The sequence below is a fragment of the Pseudochaenichthys georgianus genome, chromosome 9 (assembly GCF_902827115.2).
Source record: "Pseudochaenichthys georgianus chromosome 9, fPseGeo1.2, whole genome shotgun sequence".
Classification (NCBI taxonomy): Eukaryota; Metazoa; Chordata; class Actinopteri; order Perciformes; family Channichthyidae; genus Pseudochaenichthys; species Pseudochaenichthys georgianus.
This window is the reverse complement of record NC_047511.1, coordinates 1,362,992-1,387,322: the sequence shown is the minus strand read 5'-3', so window position 1 is coordinate 1,387,322 and position 24,331 is coordinate 1,362,992. Positions and strand designations below refer to the sequence as shown.

The 24,331-nt window shown below is 43.4% G+C and overlaps 1 protein-coding gene across 1 annotated transcript in view; it reads right to left on the bottom strand.

Annotated features, from left to right (window-relative positions):
• The window catches only part of nr6a1a (nuclear receptor subfamily 6, group A, member 1a), a 113,659-nt gene extending 89,812 nt beyond the window's left edge, over positions 1-23,847 (bottom strand). The window contains exons 1-2 of the mRNA XM_034091238.2: positions 23,626-23,847; positions 4,581-4,628 (exon numbers count right to left, since the gene is read on the bottom strand). Coding sequence (XP_033947129.1) covers positions 4,581-4,628; positions 23,626-23,692 — 115 coding nt within the window. The 5' untranslated portion in view covers positions 23,693-23,847. The remainder of the gene's footprint in view (positions 1-4,580; positions 4,629-23,625) is intronic.
• Between the last annotated feature and the right edge of the window lie 484 nt (positions 23,848-24,331).

Below are 24,331 nucleotides of genomic sequence, written 5' to 3'. Positions count from 1 at the left end.
GATATGATCAATCATGAATGAAGTTACAGCGCGTTACTTAACCACCAGATGGAGCTACTATTCAACAAGTGTTTTATTGGCAGAGTAGGGCTGCACGATTTTGGAAAAAAAAAAATCTAATTGCGAATTTTCTGACAAATATTGCGATTGCGATTTGCGTTATTTGTTTTTAAGCGACCCAACGGAAGTTTATTGTAAAACGCGGCCATATCTCCGGCTGGGAAGGTCGTATCAACGTACCCCCGTCTCTAGCACCCCGAGCTACGAGTGAAAGAACTAAACTTACATGAAACTTCCGTTGGGTTGCTTTAAAGTCAAGCTTCAGTTTAGGATTCACCCTGTTTCTCAAAGTGTGGGGCGCGCCAGACATATGTAAAAAATCACACACACACACACACACACACACACACACACACACACACACACACACACACACACAGAGAGTTGCAGTCAGGAGAAAAGCAATGAGGAGCAGCACCTCACTACTTCATAAGGACACTTTTTGAAATCCCGTTTGTGTCCCCCGCTTTACAAATAGGCTTTTGTTTGTTATTATCTTTTAACGCAAGCCATCATCGCCACGGAGAAGCACACAGCCTCTGTGAGCGAGCGAGAGAGAGAGAGAGAGAGAGAGAGAGAGAGAGAGAGAGAGAGAAAACACACCTTTATATATTTAATATCGCCTAGTTGTACAAAATAAAGTAAGAAATCATTCCAATGTGTACTATAGGACAGTAAACAGTTTGAAAGGAGAGTGATTAGTCAAATATGCATAAATAAAAAGAAAGAATGCTAACTAGGTAACCTAAGATAAGAATACACAAGTTTAAACGATTTGTTATTGGTTGTGATCATATTCTAAAGATGTTTGGATTGTTGAAAAGGACACAGCTCCCTTTGGTAGAGTGTTGAGAGCTGTGTCCTTACATTCACCTGGTGCTCAAAGTGCAGCAGGTTGATGCTTTTCACTTCAACATTTAAAAACACATCAGACTTTCTTTTCACTGCACACGGGTCCCACAGACCCAGACAGCACAAAGGTTAAAGGTCAGCATATAATAATGTTAATATGTGCTAAATATCAGGGTTCATACACTTTTTGACCAATGATTTTCAATGACTTCTCCATGACCTTTACCTCATTTTCCATGACCAAAACTAAATCACCACTGAAAATGGTTTATTTGAACATGGAACAGGAAAATAACATCTGCATATGAAACATGTAGTTCCTATCTAAAACAAATCAAATAGGCTTACTAGCTTTTACACGCTAAAGCAACTGTAGTCAGGGAGGCAAAGTCATCAGGTATGAAAAAGGTGACAAGGACCCGACCCCTGACCCCCTGAAAGCAGCAGTGTCAATAATAACAGAAACGCCAAAGAGTCACATCTAATAGAAATATATAAAAGCATTTATTTTAATTGTGTAGCAGTCAGTTTATAATTCTGGCAGCACTGTTGAGCATTTTGAAAATGTATTGTCATGCCTCTGTTCAAGGCTTAATCTTTCTATCTTTATAGCATCTGGTGTAAAGTAACTAAGTTCATAAACTCAAGTACTATACGTGGGTACAATTTTGAGATACTTGTACTTTATTTAAGTATTTCAATGTTTTCTACTCCTCTACAGTTCAGAGGTACATGGTGTACTTCTACTCCTCTACAGTTCAGAGGTACATGGTGTACTTCTACTACTCTACAGTTCAGAGGTACATGGTGTACTTCAACTCCTCTACAGTTCAGAGGTACATGGTGTACTTCTACTCCTCTACAGTTCAGAGGTACATGGTGTACTTCTACTACTCTACAGTTCAGAGGTACATGGTGTACTTCAACTCCTCTACAGTTCAGAGGTACATGGTGTACTTCTACTCCACTACAGTTCAGAGGTACATGGTGTACTTCTACTCCACTACAGTTCAGAGGTACATGGTGTACTTCTACTCCACTACAGTTCAGAGGTACATGGTGTAATTCTACTCCTCTACAGTTCAGAGGTACATGGTGTACTTCTACTCCTCTACAGTTCAGAGGTACATGGTGTAATTCTACTCCTCTACAGTTCAGAGGTACATGGTGTACTTCTACTCCTCTACAGTTCAGAGGTACATGGTGTACTTCTACTCCACTACAGTTCAGAGGTACATGGTGTACTTTTCCTCCACCTCCATGTATTTAATACCTTTAGTTACTCTACAGATGTAGATGAATGATGTGAAATATAATCAAGTGTTAAATCAGACTTCAGTTCCACCTGGAGTGAATCCACCAGCTACCCTGCAGTCTACAAAGTAGCTGCACCTTCACCAGCTTTGAGAACACTTTCATGATCAATCATTATAAAACACATCATATATATAATTCTGAAATGGACCAATCTGCACAACGACTACTTTTACTGTCGCTACTTTCACTATATTTTGATGATAATACTTTTGTACTTTTACTTGAGTAACATGTTGAATGTAGGACTTTTACTGTAACCGAGTATTCCTACACTCTGGTACTTCTACTTTTACTCAAGTACAAGACCTGAGTACTTCTACTTTTACTCAAGTACAAGACCTGAGTACTTCTACTTTTACTAAAGTACAAGATCTGAGTACTTCTACTTCTATTTTTACTGCAAGATCAGAGTACTTCTACTTTTACTCAAGTACAACATCTGATTACTATGCTTTTATTAAGTACAACATCTGAGTACTTCTACTCGAGTACAAGATCTGAGTACTTCTACTCGAGTACAAGATCTGAGTACTTCTACTCGAGTACAAGATCTGAGTACTTCTACTTTTACTTATCTGAGTACTTCTACTTTAACTCAAGTACAATATCTGAGTACTTCTACTTTTACTTAAGTACAAGACTTGAGTACTTCTACTTTTACTCAAGTAAAATACCTGAGTACTTCTACTTTTAAGAACAACATCTGAGTACTTCTACTTTTAATCAAGTACAAGATCTGAGTACGTCTACTTTTACTCTAGCACAATATCTATACGTATACCACCTCCGTTTATAGCCTATGAAAAAACTATTAGAAAACGAAGGCTAAAGCTAACGTTAGCAGATAGTGACAATGTATGCTAGCTAGCTAGCTCAACGATTCCTTAAATGATATTGTGACAGAAAACCGTTTCAGTTCACATCACGCTCTGCCGCTCTGCTCTGAACACCTGAACGGCCGTTCTAACAGCTGTTCACCAGCGGCTCAGTCTGTGCCACAGTGACTTCGGACCGCACAGTACTGTTAACGAACGCACCGTAGCTAATGTAGCTGACCCTCATCCCAGAGCAGCAGAGTTCAGCCGACAGGCAGGAAGACTCGAGCACACAGCTCGCGCTTCATATATTAAAAAATAACACCATGCGCGTCATGATGGCACATAACAGCTCGCGACCGCAGATTATTTCGGCGATTAGATAAAATGTAAATTATATTTGACATTACATTACATACGTTACATTTCCATGACTTTTCCAAAACTTTGGGAAAAACATTGTTTTCCATAACTTTTCCAGAGCCTGGAATTTGCATTTTGAATTTCCATGACTTTTCCAGGTTTTCAATGACCGTACGAACCCTGAAATATATACACTGAAAAAAACAGTAAAAGAGGAGTAAAAGTAGCTCACGACTTGTTTGATTTTTTGAAAGTAGCTCTCATCCTAAAAGAGGTTGGAGACCCCGGTTGTAGAACGATACATTTGACCATTTTAAGCTTGGCCTACCGTTTGATTGGAGCGAAGAGGAACAGGCGGGGCTTGAGGAGGCCCACCTGTTCAAAGCGGGGAATGAGAGGACAGGGTTGAGAACCACTGGTGTAATAGATGTAAAACATGTGATGGAGCATCACTGACCTGACTCAGATGCTTTGTTTCACCAAACCATCTGAAGCTCCACTGGAAGCCATTTGGAAAGGGCAGGCACTTTCAAAAGCACTTGGCAGGTGATTGGATCAATCTGTCCATCACCTTCTATCATGGGTCACTTCTGATTGGTTAACAATGACTGGTACATGTGGAGCACAGCACTTCTGATTGGTGTGGATGACAGAAGAAGAAGAAGAAGAAGAAGAAGAAGAAGAAGAAGAAGAAGAAGAAGAAGAAGAAGAAGAAGAAGAAGAAGAAGAAGAAGAAGAAGAAGAAGAAGAAGAAGAAGAAGAAGAAGAAGAAGAAGAAGAAGAAGAAGAAGAAGAAGAAGAAGACTCCAAGAAGAACTAAAGAAGAGATCGAAGAAGAGACGAAAGGCCGCCCCGCCGCCTCAGACTACTCCGCGCACGCCTCCGCCCCTCGCCTCCGCCGCCTCGCCCCTCCCTCCGTAAGAGAAGAAGCCGAGAAGTAAGAAGAAGAAGAAGAAGAAGAAAAGTTTTTAAAGAAATCGCAGGCTTTGCGATTTCATAATCGCACCATTTCAAATCGCGATTTCGATATAAAATCGATTAATCGTTCAGCCCTATGTAATATATTGGAGGCAGTCAGTGCCACATGGCAACGCAGTGACTACAGCAGTTCACCTACATTCACTGAAAACCTACAGTTCCCATCTGAGAATAACGAAATGCTTTTCAACTCACCCATGCTGTCGTTCCGCTCAGACTCCAGTTGATGGTCGGTGTAGAAGCCTGGGGGGGAGGGGCAAAGGTTAGCTGCTGGAGAAAGTCAGATACTGTAGACACAATAAACATTTCACAGTTTAAAGATACATATTACGTGGAGACGAGCGGCGAAATAAGAAAGGCGCTTCTTTCTATTCATATGCAATTACACAACACAAGTATGTGTCAGATTGGATCAGGAATATTTGAACAAACAATGCATGGCATGATTAACCAGGGCAAACAGGAGGATAAAAGACCTTTCTGACCAAATATCTCAAGATACAGGAAGTAAACGTGGAACCAAAAGTCCCCTCTCCCCCACATCTGAGGCACCTTGAAGGGGCACTTTGGATTAGGGCTGCACAAACATCAACCATGGATGTATAATATCACATGTCATTTGTTAGACGCTTTTATCCAAAGCGACTTACATACTTAATACTGTGGACAATCCCCACAGGAGCAATTTGGGGTGAAGTGTCTCAGGGACATGCTGACTGCAGTGGGACTCGAACTTGACTCGATGTCCATCACACTACCCACTGAGCCACAGCCACCCGATAATAAGAACTGGATACAGCTTACATTGGGAAAGAGTGGTCTGTAAATCGTTGGATAATTTTTTTTAAACTAAATAAACAACCCAGTATGAACACTTGTATGGCCCTTATTAAAAACATTCGTTCCTCAAGTTGTAAAAATGTGCTAATAACGTTATTCTGAGAGTTATTTCCCTCTGCATTATGAACGCGCATCTAACCCACGGGACCGCGCCGCCCGGCACGTTCATGTTACGTGTTCAGCACTACATGCGTTTATCTTTACCCATGGATGCACAATAACAACGGACCATATGGCCTTACTGCCAGCCCACGGAGCTGTAATAATGGATATATTGCACATGTTTGCTGTAATTCATCATTTGTAAAATCTGATACTACAGGGGCTGTATGATTAAATCTTGTACCGTAAATGTTGTATTAAATAAAGTTAATATTACCGACGTAGATTAACGTCCCTGTAGCTTCTTATTGCACTAAGGAGCTTATTGCACTGTATATATAGATATAATACATAATAATTCTTTCATGATAAATAAAGCTCTGTTGCTTGGATATCACTAGATCCTGTTACAGCGTAATATAAGAACATAACGATTGATGTGTACCAGAGTTCCCGTTAGCCGGTAATTACCGGACTACGACCGGTAAAATATGCTGAAGACCGGCAAATCTAAATCTCTCCGGTCAAAGTGTCCGTTAAAAATAATTTGCGCAACTTGCGCCACTTATGTGACAGACAAAAGAGTATGTGACAGACAAGAATAGTCAACTCTAATGTCTAACACGTAATGTGGAGAAAGAGATGTCCTGTATGGGTTGATTGTGCGTTGATCTGTTGGTAATGCCTCGGGGTTCCGGTGGGCATGTAAACAAAGGCATAATGCTGCGCTATACTTTGCGGCCTCATCCAGTTGCATAGCGACGCTTATTGTTTAGGAGTCTTTTAATAAGCAGGTAGTCATATCATTAGCTAGAACTAGCTGGATCTGATCGATATGGACATAAACGCGAGTGAAGTCTAATCTGACGGGAGAGAGAGATCAGCTGCTGCTGACGAGTGGACACGCAGCTCTGCATGATCACAGAACAAAACACACACTTCAGGTTAGAATATCACACGTAGCTATTAAAGTTGCGCATACCGAAATTATTCGGTACGGGCCCTTCGGTTCGGTACACGTGTGTACCGAAGTGTACCGAACGAATATAACGTTAAACGTAAAAAATTGAGAACGTGAATAACTTTTTGGAAGTAATCTCAGGTGCTGCGTCGCAGCATTCAGAGTAATTTGCTCACATTGGGTTCAACGCATCATAGAGCGACCAAGTCATTTCATTGGATGAGAGGGCATGCTATGAGAGCTGGTCAGAGGGATGCGTTCAAATGTAGTCAGTAATTTAAGGAACTGTCAAATTAATGGCGAACGCAGATAAAGTTGAGCTCGAAAATCCTCCAGCATCATTGAAGTCTCCGGTTTGGGAACATTTTGGTTTCGCAGTTACGTACAAGGCTGACGGACAAAGACGGGTGGACCGAACCAAAGCTGTTTGTCGGCATTGTTCAACTAACATTGGTTACGCGGCTGGCAATACATCAAACTTGCACACTCTTGAAAAGGCATCACACGAACGTGAATATCACCGGTACCAAAAGAAAAAAGACTGAAGTGCAAACCCAACTCCCGCTAGCATTTAAGCCTCCACCACTCGCAACAAGTTCAGACCGAGCCAACGCTATAACAAACGCCAAATATCCTTATGTTGCCATGCTAGCAAAGCGCTACCTGGCTGTATCTGCTACCTCTGTCCCTAGCGAGAGGGTGTTCTCCACGGCAGGAGACATTGCAATGTGGACAAGTTCATCTTTCTTTAAAAAACATGAAAATACAATGACAAGCAAGTCATAATGTCAAACTGGCTGCTTAGGTGCAAGTACAGTACAGTTCAAACACAGATTATTTCAGTTCATCGACATGCTGCACCTTAAATGTATATTTTATTATATTTTGTATTTATTTGAGTGAATACATTATTCACAGTTTAATAATAATAAAAAAATATATATATATATATGTTTTGTTTTGTGAAAAAAATTCTGCTGTACCGAAAACGTACCAAATCGAACCGTGACCAAAAAACAGAGGTACGTACCGAACCGAAATGTTTGTGAACCGTTACACCCCTACCCGCCTCCCACGCTGTATCCAGTTCTTATTATACATCCATGGCTCATTGGCGCAGGAAGACAAAATGGCCCAACTTTTGAGAGAGTGAAACGTCAGATTACCCAGCATGCCTGGCTGTCAGAGCAGAATAACCCGTATGTGCGCTCACAGAGCATGCACCCCTTAAGCTCCGCCCCCCGAGATCCCGCTCTCGGCTCAGTAGAATGAATGGAGACAGAAAATAAATCTAGATTCGGCTTTTAGTGCATTTTACAACTTTAAAAAAGGACTCAATGATTTTAATAAGGGCAATAAAAGAGTTCATACTGGGTAGTTTATTTAGTTTAAAAAAAATTATCCACCGATTTACAGATGTCTCTTTCTCCATGTTAGTCAATGGGAAAAAGTCTGATAAGGAAGATGCAGTACCGCCGTTTGGACACTACGAATTTGTTCCTCAGAGAACGTCCAGAGCACTTCCTGGGGGCTTGACATGAACCTTTTGTTGATAGCAACATTTCTATAACAGAGTAAGGGAAATATTCAGTAAATGCAAAATATGTTCAAATATCTGAATGGGGCATTGTGGAGCTGCAGAGAAGTCCCAGCCTACAAATTGTATTTTACAGCCTTTTCTTGTTGGGAAGAAAAGAAAAAAAAAAAAAAAATCACACAATTATCATTTTTAGATTTTTAAACATTAATAATAAAGTTCCAAGAGTGATAATTCTCTGAAATATCTCAATATCAGTCAATATAATCACAATTGGGTTTTTTCTTCTTCAATCGTGCAGTCCTACTTTGGGCCTCAAATGCATCTTTGTTATGCGGCTTTCACAACAGGGCTTTTCCCTTTCTAGCTCCGAGCGGGAGCTTTTCTGGTTCAGCTCCGGTTTCCCTTTTCTGCTCCCGCTCTGTTCACACCGCCCAGAGCTGCTGCGTCATGACGTCACCGTTTACGTGCCTGCTTCATCAAATCCAAACGGCGGAAATCCCTCACATCGACAACAACAACAATGGCCGATTGTATTGAAGCGCTGTTCGCTTTGGTTTCCTCTTACGAAACGACATGGAAGGCATCGGACGACTTTACAAGGAACTTTACAAACAGCACATGCGAAATGCAAGACTTCTTTGTGGTCTTCAGCATCAACGACGAATCTGCCCCCGCCCCCGCCTCGACGTAAGAGAGACGTAAGCGACGCCGCCTCTTAGCTCCGAAGCTCTTGCCTCTAGACCGAAAAAATTTTGGATCTGGAAGTGAACCAGATTCCGGAGCTAAGAGGCGGCGCCTCTGCGGTGTGAACAGGAAAAAACGGTACTTTTCAGGCTCCAGCTCCGAGCCGGAGCTGAAAACGCGTTGGTGTGAAAGGGGCATGAATAACCATGTTGGACTTTTTAGTTTTAAGGGGAAATAAAAGTTACCGGTGAAATGGTCATTAACATTTTCAAGTTGAAATGACTAAAGTCACCTAATGCTGTTCACAGGTGCCCAAACATGTAGCACAGAACATTATATAATATAAACTATTCTAAATAGTAAATATCAATATAATTTGTATATGCATTTATGAGCAAGAAGTCCAACAGTGAAACAACTAACACACAGAACACCAAAGAAAGGCGGGAGAAACGAACAGGACAGGAGGGGTTAAACGTGAGCACCATCAGACTCTGGGAAGACATTAACCTTCAACAATTCTAATCACAATCTGAGTGATATCTTACAACTGTGATGAATACTTAATCATAAATATGAGTGAATCACATCGGCAGGACTAAATTAGATTTGATTCAAGCCTGATACCATGTGACTTCTCCAAGGGTCTCCATAACCCCAGAACAACCTGCTGGCTTCATATTGGTTACCCTCTTGCTGTTGGAGCTTTATTTGAAAGCCTCTTTTCCCCCATGTCGCCTCCATCAGCAGCCTGGCCATCTGTGCGCGGCGTCTGGAGACAGCGCTCACTTACACCGCCCGGCAGCTCCATCACTCACATCCAGACGGAGCAGAGAGCGGGCTGTCGGGCGTCAGATCTCCCGCTCTGTGGCAGTGTACCACCCTGCTATCAACAGCTGGAGACCCCTGACCCGACACACGCCAGCTGCCCCCCCCAACAACCTCCACCCCTGCCCCACAGTCAACACCAGCATATGTTCTCCCTGGAGCATACAGCGACACACACATGCTCTGTTCAACACACACACGTGCCTCAGTCAGCGGCTCCTGAACAGAGACGCACACACTTATGTTAGACCAGGACCAGAGGCTGTTCGCATTCAAAAACATATCCATTTATTTTCACTGCAGAATTGTATATAAACTATTTAATCCGTAATATAATGTTGACTAGCTAACCATTATATATAATTGTATTTTAATACTGCTTAACTTCTTCAGTATGTTTACTGTCAGGTTAGGACCATGCCAATGCTATACGCGTTTAAACCCATTTACTTCTTACCTGTTTTTAAAACATGTTGCAGTTTTTTCTAGCTTACCTAAATTACAATGACCTATTTGATCAGGTCAGGAGATACCCCTCTGAGCTTTCTGCCCCCGCCAACAATGGAGGTGAATGGTATTTCATTTTAGCAAGAATAATGGTCAATAGCGACACTAGCTTCTCTGTACTGAGGACTAAATGCTGACGTTGGGATGCCAACATGCTCACAGTGACCACGCTAAAGAATTGAAGAATTGCATATTGATAATCGTTTTAAAATAAACTGCTTTATGACAAGCTCTCTGTAAAAAGGGGACAATACAAGTATTGTAATGTGAGAAAGGTTTTCTTATATCTTCTATTCATTTGGAAAGTGAAGAAACAACTTGAAAAAAAGCCATGGAAAGACTTCAAACTTAATAATCCCAAGTAATTCATCACAGTGGACACAGCTTCCATGGTCTCAGATGTGCTAATACTCTGCAGAGGACCCCACCCCCACAAGCCCTTTCTATGTTGGCTGCCTGGAAGATAACATCTCAAACACTAGAGCATGTTTTTGGTGAATGATCAGCTCACATGTTGCTAGGACACAGTGTGAGGGCACAAGTCAGTCAGTCCTACTTAACAATATGCTCCAGCTCTCTCCCTTCACCTCTTAAAAGTGGCATTTCTGGGATCAGGACTAAGCCTTGTTTAGGTCCATGCTCCACCCAAGCTGCAGTGTTGGCTGATAATGGAGCAGCACTAGAGAAGAATGGAGGTCCCACTGTGTGGTCTCTGTTACTAATCCTCATGACAGTGTATTGAGCATTACAGCCTGAGGCCTGGAAGGCTTCCAGCAGCAGCCAATACAGCCGGAGCCTGCTCCGCCGTGGCCCATTGTGTGTTGACAAAGAAAGGCTGCATCTTTAACCTTTCACCTCCGAAACCTCCGACGCAATCAGCTCTCATCAAAACACACCGCTCTGTCCTCCGCCTGCCTCCTGCATAGAGACGTGCCAAGCAAGCCCAATATGAGGATGTTATTATTTAAACCTTTTCTGCCTGTTACATTTGTGTACAACAACAACAACAACAACAACATGTCTTCTGTTAAGATGCACATGATCCATTAAAAGAAAGCCGAGTGATCAGAAAGAGCAAGCGAAGGTGATTTATTCTCACGGATGAGACATCACTTAGAAAGCACCAAGCCGTGTAGCACAGAGAGAACACAGACTGTCAGAGAGGCTGTGAGAAACCATGTGAGTTTGGAACATTGAACAATGTGAATCTATTCTAGCAGACCTCAGCAATGGAACTATGATCAGCAGACATGGGACCTTTAAGTGTTCTGTAGTTTGAGTTTCTCAATTTCACTGAGCTTTAGTTTAGTCTATCTTTTAGGTTTTTCTCCCGTCTGAATTTCATTTAGCCGGCTCCAAGTATCCTTGAGATCTGAGGTCAACTAAGCTCCGATACTCAATGTATCTATACATCAATTATTTCTTCTTTTGTTTCTCTGCTCAGTAACGGAATAAGTATTCTGCTACTTTGCAATGCTTTTAAGTTGAATAAAATGAAGAGTATTAAGTATGAATATATATTAAATAAAAGAATGTGGCTGCAAGTTGCTAAATTAGCACACCAAGTAATTATCTGTAATACAGAGTGACGTTACTCTTGTTCTTGGACAACGCTCATGAGCCTTGTATTTCATCCTTTTTCTTGACGGGTATAAAGGAGAAGAAGTCAAAGATAATGCACCTAAACAACAGGGACTGGAAAGACCGCAGAGTCTCTAATGATGCCCAGCACTTGACACGCCGCTGTGGTCCACAAGTAGCCACACCCGACACTGAAACATATACTCACATTCCTCACTGGAAAGGGCCATCTGGCTGGACCTGTTGGAGCAGGACCGTGTGGAGGCTCCACTGTCTAACGTACAGTCACCAGAAGTACAGGCCCACCCAGCTGCCCCCAGGAATCCAGGGCCTGAAGCCATCAGCAGTGCCCAGGCATTCCTCCAATGGTGATCCCCGCTCTCAGTCTGTCCTCGGCCCCAGATTGCGGGGTTCCGCATGGCCAGCCCTCGGAGGGCAACACAGCCTGTTATCTGAGCAGGTCAGCCCCTACATGCCAGCCCTGCTCTTATCTCAGCACCATCTGTCACCCCCCCACCCCCTGCACAGTGAGGGGGACCGATGATGGAGACGCAGCCAGGAGTCACTTTGACACTTCAGTGGCTGACTCTAGATGCCACAGTAACCTGGCTATTGGCCATAAGACCACTGAAGCCTTAGTGAGTTCAAACTGGTGCTGTGAACCTCTGACCCCCCCACTGCGTCTCCCTGTTACAGTGAATAAACCCATTCAACGGATATTCTGTCTCTTTTTCACTGAGCAGAGAATAGAGACAAGAAAAAACTATTTCCATGAGGTTATTAAAGTCTTGTTAACTGGATTAAATAAATCCAAAAGAGAATAAAACAAAGAACAACCACTTGACTAGTCCTCCCCACAGACGGGGGGCTACTTTGCTGGGACTGACGTACTGAAAGCGTTGTTTTTCTGTACATAGCAGTCATTTCATAATAATGTTAAGCCATTGATATTTTACATTTGTGCTTCTTGATACAATGGAACGGGAACCTAAACACAATCAACCTTTTTTGTATCCGACTCTTTACGACACCGTGACTGAATGAGTCACAATGGCTGAGCACAAGAAGCTCTGCCGAGAGAAGAATTCAACTTTTAAAAAAAAGGTTTTAAGAAGCTAAACTTCTCCCACAGCCTCTCTCACGGCATGGCTGATGCAGAGAGGACAGATGGGAAATGCTTTTTCACATTACAGTTGTGGTTTTTGTGACGTCAGCTTTTCACTCTCGAGGCGCGTTCACACCGCAGTACTTTTCCCAGTATAGTTCCGAAAATGTCCATTCACACCAAAGAAAATCCGGAACTAGAACTTAGTTCATGAGAACCTTTCCACTAGGGATGTCCCGATCACCTTTTTTTGCTCCCGATCCGATTCCGATCATTTGATTTTGACAATCTGCCGATACCGATTTTTCCCGATCCGATCTTTATGCAATGCATTAAGAGAAAAAAAGGTAACAGATAACGGCTGGTCATCCAACGCGATGAATTCAGCTATCTTGGCTGTTATTGTGTTGGCCTTTTCACTGTTCTGGGGCAGTTTCTCTTTCCTTTTAAAAGTCTCTGAAAGTGTTGGTTGTTTCAGTGCCGTTACCCGAGTGGCCGCTGTGTACTCGCCGTGTTGTTGTTGGTGTTTGTTTCTCAGGTAGCGTATTAGATTGGTCGTGTTGAACGTAGCTCTGTTCTTTCCACCACGCGGAACCTCTGCCTTGCAAACATTGCATCTGGCTGTTACACTGCCTTCGCTTTCAATTTTATAATACTTCCAAACTCCTGACATTTTCTCTGTCCGACTCCCGAGTCACCAGCTGAACGTAGCCTCTCGTTAGCTTACTGCTACTATTAGACACTGCGCCCACTCTGTTGCCAGATTTCAGAGGAATAAGCAGGTCTGAAAACAAGCCCAAAGAAAGCAACACATACATGATGTTGTGTCATTTTAAACCAAAACTAAGTCCTCAGGATGACTTTAAGACGTGAACATGGTCATTTTTGTTTTGTAACATTAAATTAAAAAAATATATTTTATACAAAAAAAAAAAAAGAAATCCCGATCCCCGATTTTTTTTCTCCCGATCCCGATCCCCCAAGATGAGGAGGTGTTGGCGTTCTGGTGATTTACTCTGAAGGCTTCAGTAGAAAGACTTCGGGCGGCAGTATACGCCGTGAAGTGGTTTGCGGCCTGCCAGTAAACCCAAAACCGAAGAAGAAGAAGTGACGTCTGCGGCTGCATTTGCCTAATCCTGCCTCGTGCACTTATTCCGGCGTGAACGCTCTTTAGTTCATCAGAACTAAAGAGTTCTGATGAACTAAGTTCTCATGAATTAAGTACAGCAAAGTACTTGGTGTGAAAGCGCCTAATCAATCAATCAGTCCCCCCTCCCCACTGTGAGATGGACGTGAGGAAGCAGCAGCCACAAATACATATTTTTTTCACTCTGTGGCAGACTAGATGAATCCTGTGAGAGGTCAGAGCAGAGAAGCTCCCCCCCCCCTTTGGGCACCACTACATCCAAACCCCCCCCCCCCCTTAGTGGAGACTACCGAGCATGACCGTCAGGAGTTAAAACCAAGTGTAGAGGGGAGATGCTGTGATACCACCACCTTTGCTTTGGGGGGGGGGGGGGCTTGTTGTTCCTTCAGTGGGTGTGAACAGGTAACCCTGAACCCCCCTCTCTGAGCCCCTCTCCACCAGGGGTCTGATTAGCAGTGTGTGTTTAGCTCAGCGCTCATGCTGGATATTACATGTGACACAATGTGAAGGAACTCCAGTGGTGGCTTCACAGGCCGCCGCGGTCGTCCCTATGACCTCTACACCTGACCCTTGACCTCTGTGTGCAACACGGCACAGTATCTACTCTGCCCCCCCCGCTGCTTCAGGCTGACAAAGCGCCCCCCCCCCCCACTTCGGTGCCGCGACACTCAAGTTCACAGGACGGAGGCTCGGGGGACATTTAGCAGCTGAGGCTTTACAGTCAGATCACCTGGGGGTGGGGGACACATGTACGAGAAAACGCAGTTCGCAATATACATTTTCGTCACCAGGATCAAAAACCCAAGAGACAACAACACTCGTAAAACAGTTTCAAAGACAGACACTGTTTACATATGCATTTTAAAAACAGTCCCATGGCTCGTAGACACCCTTCATTTGATCTTTGCCCGTTATATTCCAGAAAATAATTAACCGCAACTTTTACACTATCAGTTTTTCAAACAGAATACAATCTGCATCATATAAAAGACATACATTGTTTAATACATATCATTTGCTTTTTTGGAATAAGAAACGTAATGGTTTAATATTTGTGTATAAAGATTGAGTGTTTTAAGTTTGAATGCGAACCCTGCCTCCTGCTCCGCCCTGAACAGACAAGACATTGAAACGGATCCATGGAAAAAATGTAATGAGCAAATAAGAGCAATTTTCAAAAGGTTGAACAATTCCGTCACATCACAAAGATGCCAAACTGCAATCCCAAAAAGAAGTAACCGATTAAAAAAATAAATGTTACTTGTTTGATGTATTCATGAGCATTACCTAGCAGTCGATGACTTCAAAAACACTGACAAATAGTCAAATGGCCAAAATGCATTCATTATGTGGCTTCAGCCCAACATTTGGAAATACACTGTAAAAAATGACAGTGCATAATGTGCATTGTTTTACCTTAAGTATTTTTCTGAAAACAGGATAAATCATTGAGTTTAACTGGCGCTCACTAACATACAGCTTCAGTTATGTAATGAGAGCGATGGCCGCAGCCTGACAGATCAAACGGTGGGCTTCCATCAGGCACTTATCAGGGCATGTTATGTCAGGCTCATTCATGTATGTCTTTATCTGGGATGATCCCAGCGGACGGGCGGCCGGGCCGAGGGTCACACTGTGGTCAGAGGGGAGGGGGCTTCGTCACCGCCACTTGACACGCTCAAAGGAACAACTTCCCTTTCATCATACCGGGGGTCAGAGTTTTACTACCTCACAGAGCCAGCCAGCGCACCGCACTGCGCACACTCAGGAGGAGAGAGCCATCTGATGATAATCACCGCACAAAACAAAAACAAAGCAGGGCATCCCTCAGCTCATTTCACGGGGCCTCAGCACAGGGGGACATTTCATTTCATACCTTTATTTACCCAGGTGTATCCCATTGAGATCATTGATCTCTTTTTCAAGGGAGACCTGCTCAAGTAGGTTCCACATGAAACATAAAAACATAAATAGAACAACAAAAAGGACATCTTACAGCATCATTACAGGGATTACAATTTACATACAGTGGGGCAAAAAAGTATTTAGTCAGCCACCAATTGTGCGAGTTCTCCCACTTAAAAAGATGAGGCCTGTAATTTTCATCCTAGGTACACTTCAACTATGAGAGACAGAATGGGGGGAAGAATCCAGGAAATCACATTGTCTGATTTTTAAAGAATTTATTTGCAAATTATGGTGGAAAATAAGTATTTGGTCAATAACAAAAGTTCATCTCAATACTTTGTTATATACCCTTTGTTGGCAATGACAGAGGTCAAACGTCTTCTGTAAGTCTTCACATAGTGTTCACTGTTGCTGGTATTTTGGCCCATTCCTCCATGCAGATCTCCTCTAGAGCAGTGATGTTTTGGGGCTGTCGCTGGGCAACACGGACTTTCAACTCCCTCCAAAGATTTCCTATAGGGTTGCGATCTGGAGACTGGCTAGGCCACTCCAGGACCTTGAAATGCTTCTTACGAAGCCACTCCTTCGTTGCCCAGGCGGTGTGTTTGGGATCATTGTCATGCTGAAAGACCCAGCCACGTTTCATCTTCAATGCCCTTGCTGATGGAAGGAGGTTGTCACTCAAAATCTCACGATACATGGCCCCATTCATTCTTTCCTTTACACGGATCAGTCGTCCTGGTCCCTTTGCAGACAAACAGCCCCAAAGCCTGATGTTTCCACCCCCATGTTTCACAGTAGGTATGGTGTTCTTTGGATGCAGCTCAGCATTCTTTCTCCTCCAAACACATCTAGTTGAGTTTTTACTAAAAAGTTCTATTTTGGTTTCATCTGACCATATGACATTCTCCCAATCCTCTTCTGGATCATCTAAATGCTCTCGAGCAAACTTCAGACGGGCCTGGACATGTACTGGCTTAAGCAGGGGGACACGTCTGGCACTGCAGGGTTTGAGTCCCTGGCGGCGTAGTGTGTTACTGATGGTAGCCTTTGTTACTTTGGTCCCAGCTCTCTGCAGGTCATGGACTCGGTCCCCCGTGTGGTTCTGGGATCTTTGCTCACCGTCTCTTCTTGTGATCACTTTGACCCCATGGGGTGAGGTCTTGCATGGAGCCCCAGATCGAGGGAGATTATCAGTGGTCTTGTATGTCTTCCATTTTCTAATAATTGCCCCCACAGTTGATTTCTTCACACCAAGCTGCTTACCTATTGCAGATTCAGTCTTCCCAGCCTGGTGCAGGTCTACCATTTAGTTTCTGGTGTCCTTTGACAGCTCTTTGGTCTTGGCCATAGTGGAGTTTGGAGTGTGACTGTTTGAGGTAGTGGACAGGTGTCTTTTATACTGATAACGAGTTCAAACAGGTTCCATTAATACAGTTAACGAGTGGAGGACAGAGGAGGCTCTTAAAGAAGAAGTTACAGGTCTGTGAGAGGCAGACATCGTGTTTGTTTGTCGGTGACCAAATACTTATTTTACCGAGGAATTTACCAATTAATTCATTAAAAATCCTACAATGTGATTTCCTGGATTCTTTCCCCCCATTCTGTCTCTCATAGTTGAAGCAGGGCTCGACATTAAGGACTGCCCGATGGCCCGGGGCCATCTAGCATTTAGCTCGGGCAATGAAGCCTCACCTGCTGGTTGCCCGATCGGGCAATCTATTATGCCAGTATCATGCAGCTCGCGGATCCAGTAATGAGTGACCCGACAGTAAAACTAAACACATCTATAACTAGTTTAGGTAGTTTGAGAAGTAATTAAAATAGCTACGTGTGATATTCTAACCTGAAGTGTGTGTTTTGTCCGCTCACCGCTGCATGTGATCATGCAGAGCTGCGTGTCGACTCGTCAGCAGCAGCTGATCTCTCTCTCCCGTCAGATTAGGCTTCACTCGCGTTTATGTCCATATCGATCAGCGCGCATTTTTCAGAGCCATCTCTATTGGACTCAGGGCCATCTGTAAATTAGCTTAGATGGCCCACAGCCATGTCATGCCCTGGTTGAAGTGTACCTAGGATGAAAATTACAGGCGTCTCTCATCTTTTTAAGTGGGAGAACTTGCACAATTGGTGGCTGACTAAATACTTTTTTGCCCCACTGTAACTATCCACATGAACCAACAGCTTCCGATTGAGTAGCATCCAAACGAGCTTTAAAAACATTTAGTGGCACCAGATTCCATTTTAATTGCAGACTGTTCCAAGACAGAGGAGCTGCGCATCTAAAAGCTATCTTCCCTAAGACAGTCCTAGCAGTTAGACATGTACCCTCAATCAAAACTATTACTATTAGTGCAGGTTTTGCACATGAGCATTAGCTGCTTGCATGTCGTTTATATTATAGTAAACTGAATATGTGTGTGTGTTGCATTGATGTGAGACAGAACAATGTGAAAAATGCGATATTTTAAAATATGTTCCAACACTTTGCAGTTAAGCATTAACAGATAAAGAGCAGCCCTTTAACGTGCGTGTGTGTTCAGCTAATGACAACAGTACATGTTTAGCAGGTTCCAAGCCAACGTGCTCAGCTCTGTGTGTCTTTTCTGTTGACTGTGGAATGACTGCGGATGGACTCCGCCTGTGCTTCAAAATCCAATCATCTTCAACGGTTTCCGATCTGGCATCCAAACAGCAGAGAGAACACTCGTGAGCTGAAGTAATATTCTACACATATTGCAATCTGCAGGTAAGTGCCACCGAGCTGTAAGACCGCTGGCAGAAGGGCCTGTTCTGTCCCTCTCTGAAATGGAAATAGTGCTTTTAACTGAATCCTCTCAGCTGCTATTTTACAACCCCCCACCTCTGCATCCTCGAGCGCTGCAGTTTCACAGGAAGCCATCCCTACTCTACATACAAGTTCGGTGTTTTACAGCTGCCTGTAAACTCTCCCTCCGGCTGAATCCAAACTCAAATTGAAGACGTTTACAGCCCTCTGGCTACGCTACGTGTGGAATATCACAGAGGCCTGACAAAAGCTAGGCTCACAGATTGCTAGTGTCACTGTACCAACTGTCCCCCATACTAACTGTAATGTATTCACCTTCAAAATATGCTTTATGGCAGTGTGTTCTCCCCGGCAGCTCAATACCAGCTGTTAGAGCCTCAGGTTGAGCCACGTCAAGCCAGCGAACATCTCAGCCTGTAGCTCATGGATCAAGTGGAGGCTGTAAATACTTCCCTGGGTTACAGGGAGGTCAGCAGAGAGCGGGCCATTAATGTTTCAAGAGCAACATCCCACTGACCCTGGTCACCGTTCCCATAGCGCTCACTGCTACCTCCCCCACGTGTCTATCACAATCCACACAACAACACGAGCACGAGCCCCGCCTCGGGACACTGAGCTCAGGCAGAGGAGAGCTCAGTGTGTCGGTCATTTCAAGTGAACCTTAAGTGTATGCATTCAGTTTGGTGTATCGTTCTCTACACCTCATGACATTCTTCTGTGAGTTCCATGAGTGATATGTAAATATATGTTTGGTTTAGCTGAAACAAGGCAATTCATAAATAAGACATTGGAAAATAGCTTTTCTGCGTTTTATCCAGAGATGGAAGTAATGAGATTGTGTGCTTACTTTTAAAGTAGAAGTACCAGGGTGAGATATGCTGCGGTTTCCAGGCAACACACTTCAGATATAGTGAAAGTAGCGACAGTAAATGTAGTCGTTGTGCAGATTGGTCCATTTCAGAATAATATCTATGATACGTTTTATAATGATTGATCATGGAAGTGTTCTCAAAGCTGGTGAAGGTGCAGCTAGTCTGAAGTACTTTGTAGACTGCAGGGTAGCTGGTGGATTTACTCCAGGTGGAACTAAAGTCTGATTCAACACTTGATTATATTTACCATCATTCATCCACATCTGTGAAGTAACTAAAAGGTATTAATACATGTAGTGGAGGAAAAGTACACCATGTACCTCTGAACTGTAGAGGAGTAGAAGAACAAAGTAGCACAAAGTTGAAATACTCAAGTAAAGTACAAGTAACTCAAAATTGTTCTTAAGTACAGTACTTGATGAGTAGATGTACTTTGTCACTATTGGCATTAATGATATTTCTTGTCAAGCAAATAAGTGTCAGAAGGAAGATGAGAATGCTCTGGATGTGTTCCAATCACGACACCTCAAATCTCATTCCTAACCTCTCAGTCAACCAGGCAGCCCGCGTGCTTCCCTACACTGAACGGTTTATCACAAAGTGTGAGTGTAGTGCTGATTGGAGGATCTGAAAGTGATCAGAAGCTGCACCATCACCATGTGACCCTCTTCTTTGTCAACACGCCTGTTGCCTGGAAACCACAGCAGCAGCATGAAGGACACTAACCCTTTAAAGTCACAGAGGAGACCCTTCCTCATCAACACTGCCTGCCCAAAGTGTTTTTGAAAGGTTATAGAACGGAAAGACAATACAACCCACTGAATTAACACAATGCATTTCAGATTATTTAAAACATGTAAATCATTTTGAAATGTAAAATGTGCTGTGTTTAATGTAACATGAAGCAACATATGCTTTAAGCCACATTCAAGTACTTGTGAACATTTCCATTTTCAGGTTTTTTTCTTGTTTTAAACCAAACAAAATGTGTGGATAAATCAATCAGGCCAATATTTCTGTAAGAAAATGTGAATAATGAAATGGTATGGTCTCAACAGGAGATGTTTCTATAAGGTGAAAGGATGCTCAGTGGGTTGTTGTTCCTGCAGCCTCATCCATCAGCGTGGAGCCTTTACGGTGAGCCATCTGCCGAGGAGCGTGCTGGCAGAGAAATCACTTTGTTTGAAATGCTAATCAGCCGGGGGAGCGTTTCCTCAATGAGACGATCTTTGGCTGGATCAGTCCAAATGTTTCATTTAGAAAGGATTTGAAAGAACAAAGGGATCAGACGAGAGGCTTGATGCCTTGGCTGAACAAAGATTCATCTGCAAAATATAAAAGCATCATTTAACATGAGATCATTGGTAGGAATACTGTCCAACACGTTGGTGTGATGCAGGCCTGGAGCAGAAACACACAGGAGGGGTATTGGAGCTCAGACGGACATACGTAATATACACATCATTCATCCACGCAGAGATGTGCTTAATTCCTTTGATGACGAGTCAAACGGGAACCCACACCAGAGGCCGAGCAGCCGCGTGCTGGAGGAGAGGGGGTACCCAGCACAGAAGAACACACTTCCACCGTGCTCACAAGCAACGCCTGCTTCCACGTCTCTTTGGACTGGCTCATTTCAACACATCCCCCGAGATAATGATCACATCTATTTATAATAATATACTTTGCTCATATTTTAGGAAAACAACACATGTCTCCACGTGCGTCTTTTGTCCCAAGAACACAAAAGCACTTCTAGCTCTTTTCATTGTGACCGAGTCTCTCGCAGATCCAACTACTACAGTGTGTGTGTGTGTGTGTGTGTGTGTGTGTGTGTGTGTGTGTGTGTGTGTGTGTGTGTGTGTGTGTGTGTGTGTGTGTGTGTGTGTGTGTGTGTGTGTGTGTGTGTGTGTGTGTGTGTGTGTGTGTGTGTGTGTGTGTGTGTGTGTGTGTGTGTGTGTGTGTGTGTGTGTGTGTGTGTGTCTTTACTGTGCTGGTGTTTACACAGATCTCCTGATAGGGGAGGGAGTCACGTTAAGAAGAAGAGGAGATCCACAACATGATGGATCACATCTGTCTCGCGTCAGCCCCCACCCCCCTCCACCAGCCCCTCCTCCTTTACTGTATTCCTCCTAGCTCATCATTCAGGCGTCACAGCGGGGGGTTCACATCCTGTCACTGCCCCACCCACTCCCACCCGTCCCCCTCACCCTGCCCCGAGGGAGGACAGACCCTCGGCCGGAGCAGGCGCTGACAAAGCATTTTCTTTCAGCCTCTGCCCCACCGTGCCAGCATGCACACCCCCGACGTTCCTCCAACCAACCGCCCCCCCTCCCTTTCTGCCCCTTCTTCTTCCACCTAGTTCAATTACATTAAAACAAGCACACTTCAGCGAGCAGGGAGCGGGAGGCGGGTTCAGCCAAATTCCTGGTCAATTCAAAGATCAATGCAAATTGAGTGTGTTCTTTAAATGTGGAGGCGCAGGCGGCTTCTCTACGCAACAATGTGACGGAGAGCTTTTACCACTCAGTGATGGGTTCAGCAGCTGGACTTTCACATCTGCAGTGATTGCTCAGCTCACTATGTCCTACGTGTTTCGCCTGTGCCAAGACGGTGTCTGTGTTCGGAATTTTCAAAAAGCTCTTGTCGTAACAATTATCTTGATACGGTTTTTGTCTATAAAACCACATGAAAATAGTATGATATGCCAGAAGGACATCTTCCATCCCCTCAACCCCACACGGTGTGCATAACTAATGACACAGCAAATGTTTTCAAAGTACAATGTTTGGTCTTTTTGCTTGTAATATAACTTAATTACATTTAAATGATCAGAATTGTTGATTGTTTTACTGTTGCTCAACGTATGAACAGACCACTCATTTCAAGGTTCATTACGCTGGATATTAGAACATTTAGAAAATATGGGGGTTTTTTTTAAAAAAAGGAGAAATTCTCTAATTTGTGTTTTTTGATCATTCGTTTAGACATAATTACAATTGCTGGAATTCTAAAAACTAAAACATTTCAGAATCCTTATTAAGGACTAATAGACTTTATTAATCCCAAATTGGGAAATTATGTTGTTACAGGACCAGTGTGCTCAACATTAAAATAAAAATACTTAAACATTGGAAATGAGTTAACAATTACAAATAAAATGAAAATAGTATATCAAATATAAACAATACACAAAATAAATTAAGTTTTGAAAAATATTTCCAGCTTTCTTTATTTCATTTATTAGGTTACAGGATGTATTTGTTTGTTTTATTTACTGCTAAGAAATGCAAAAAAAAGCTTACTAAATCTTTAGATTTATTTATTCAGCGTAGTTAGGGCTGAAACCAACATCACTAATTTAAATCATTGATTCATCTTTTTTTTTTATTAATCGATACATTTTTGTTTAACATATCAGTAATTGCTTAAAATGTTTTAGTTTGTTCAACCAAAAGTCAAATACCTAAAAACAGAATGGATGCAGATGGTTCAACTGGTGAATCTGGAATATGAGATTAATGGACTTTTTCTGCCTCGTGATTTATTCAACAAAATTGTTTTTTTTTATAAAAACCGTAGCTATGCCTAAACATGTGGAGTTCAGAGGAGCAGGACTTGTAATCTTGGGACTGGCGCCTGGGACAAACTGCTACAAGGCATTGTGGGGCACAGTTTAGACCTGGATCTGGGCAAAGTATGCAGACGTGATCAACTGTCAGCAAACTGAACCAGAGACTGACTCAGTGCGACCTCCATCTGTTCAGCAGTCATGGAGTCCGGACAGGGGAACTCATCCTCCTGCCTAACCTCACCTCTCCCTCCGCTGTGGCGCAGAGATGTTGGGGACCAAACAGCTAATGGCTTCAGAAGCCTTCAGGGCGTTTTCCAAGTTCAAAAGTTCACCTTTTACGATCTCCCGGGAGCCTGACTGACCACCTCCAAATAAAAACATTCCGAACTCTGTTCCCAGCCAACACACACAAGCGCGCGCACATGCATGCACACACAAAACACATGTCCTTAATGTCCAAAACACAGAACAACCAAAGCACGTAACAATTAAGGACAACACGCGCTCACTCATTAAGGTCATGCCCTCCTGGTGTTTAGATGACGTGGGTCCTTCTAAACTTCATCATTTGTGCAGAGACATCACGACACACACTCCGCTCACTCTCGGTCTATTTTCTGTGTCACTGCGCGCATCACTTCAGATAAGTGTCTTTAAGCCAGGTAAGGGCAGTGATGGAGCTGATAATTACAAACTAGTGCAGCCATGCTGTGTGCGTGTGTGTGTGCGTGCGTGTGCGTGTGCGTGTGTGTGTGTGTGTGAGAGAGAACTTTCAGCATGATGCTCCGATTCGTGTTGCCTACCGTTAACGGACTTGGCGGTGTTTCTCTCCGGGAAGTCGAACCCATTCGCCCTCTTCTCTACCTCCATCCTCCTGCATGGGCTGATCCCGAGTCAGCACGACGTCGCCTCTCCCGTCTCGGAAAGCCTGCACCCTGTTGCTGGTGTGGTGGTTGTGTGGTGTGGAGCGGGTAGAGCTGCCTGTGTGTCGCTGTCCCCCGCCTCCTCACTGCTCGGACCGCTGTCCCATGTTTTTTTGCCTACTGTTGCTGGTCAGCGGGGAATAACAGGATCCACACACACAGGGGTGGTGCGTTCAAAGCCCGTGAAAAGGGTGGAGGATAATGGTTTTCTTTCATCCAATTAGAAAGCCGAAAAAGTAGCCCAACTCAAAATGTGAAAAAGACTACCCTGTGTGGCTTTTGAAAGAAGGACTCACGTGCGCCTTCACTTACAACAATATGGGTTGAATTTCTAAGAGATGATCATTAATAATCATAATAACTAGCCTAAATGCAGAACCAAAACCAACAATCGCACGCCCCCAGCCCCCACTACAACAACGGTTTCAGCTGGCCTTCATTCGAATATGTAGTTTCTGTTGAAGAGAAGGGAAACATTCACTAGGATGTTGTGACACGACAAATATTTTAAGTAGGCCTATATGTGATAACTAACTCCTAATTGTGAGATGTTATCGTCGATGCTTGATTAATTCCACAGCACGTG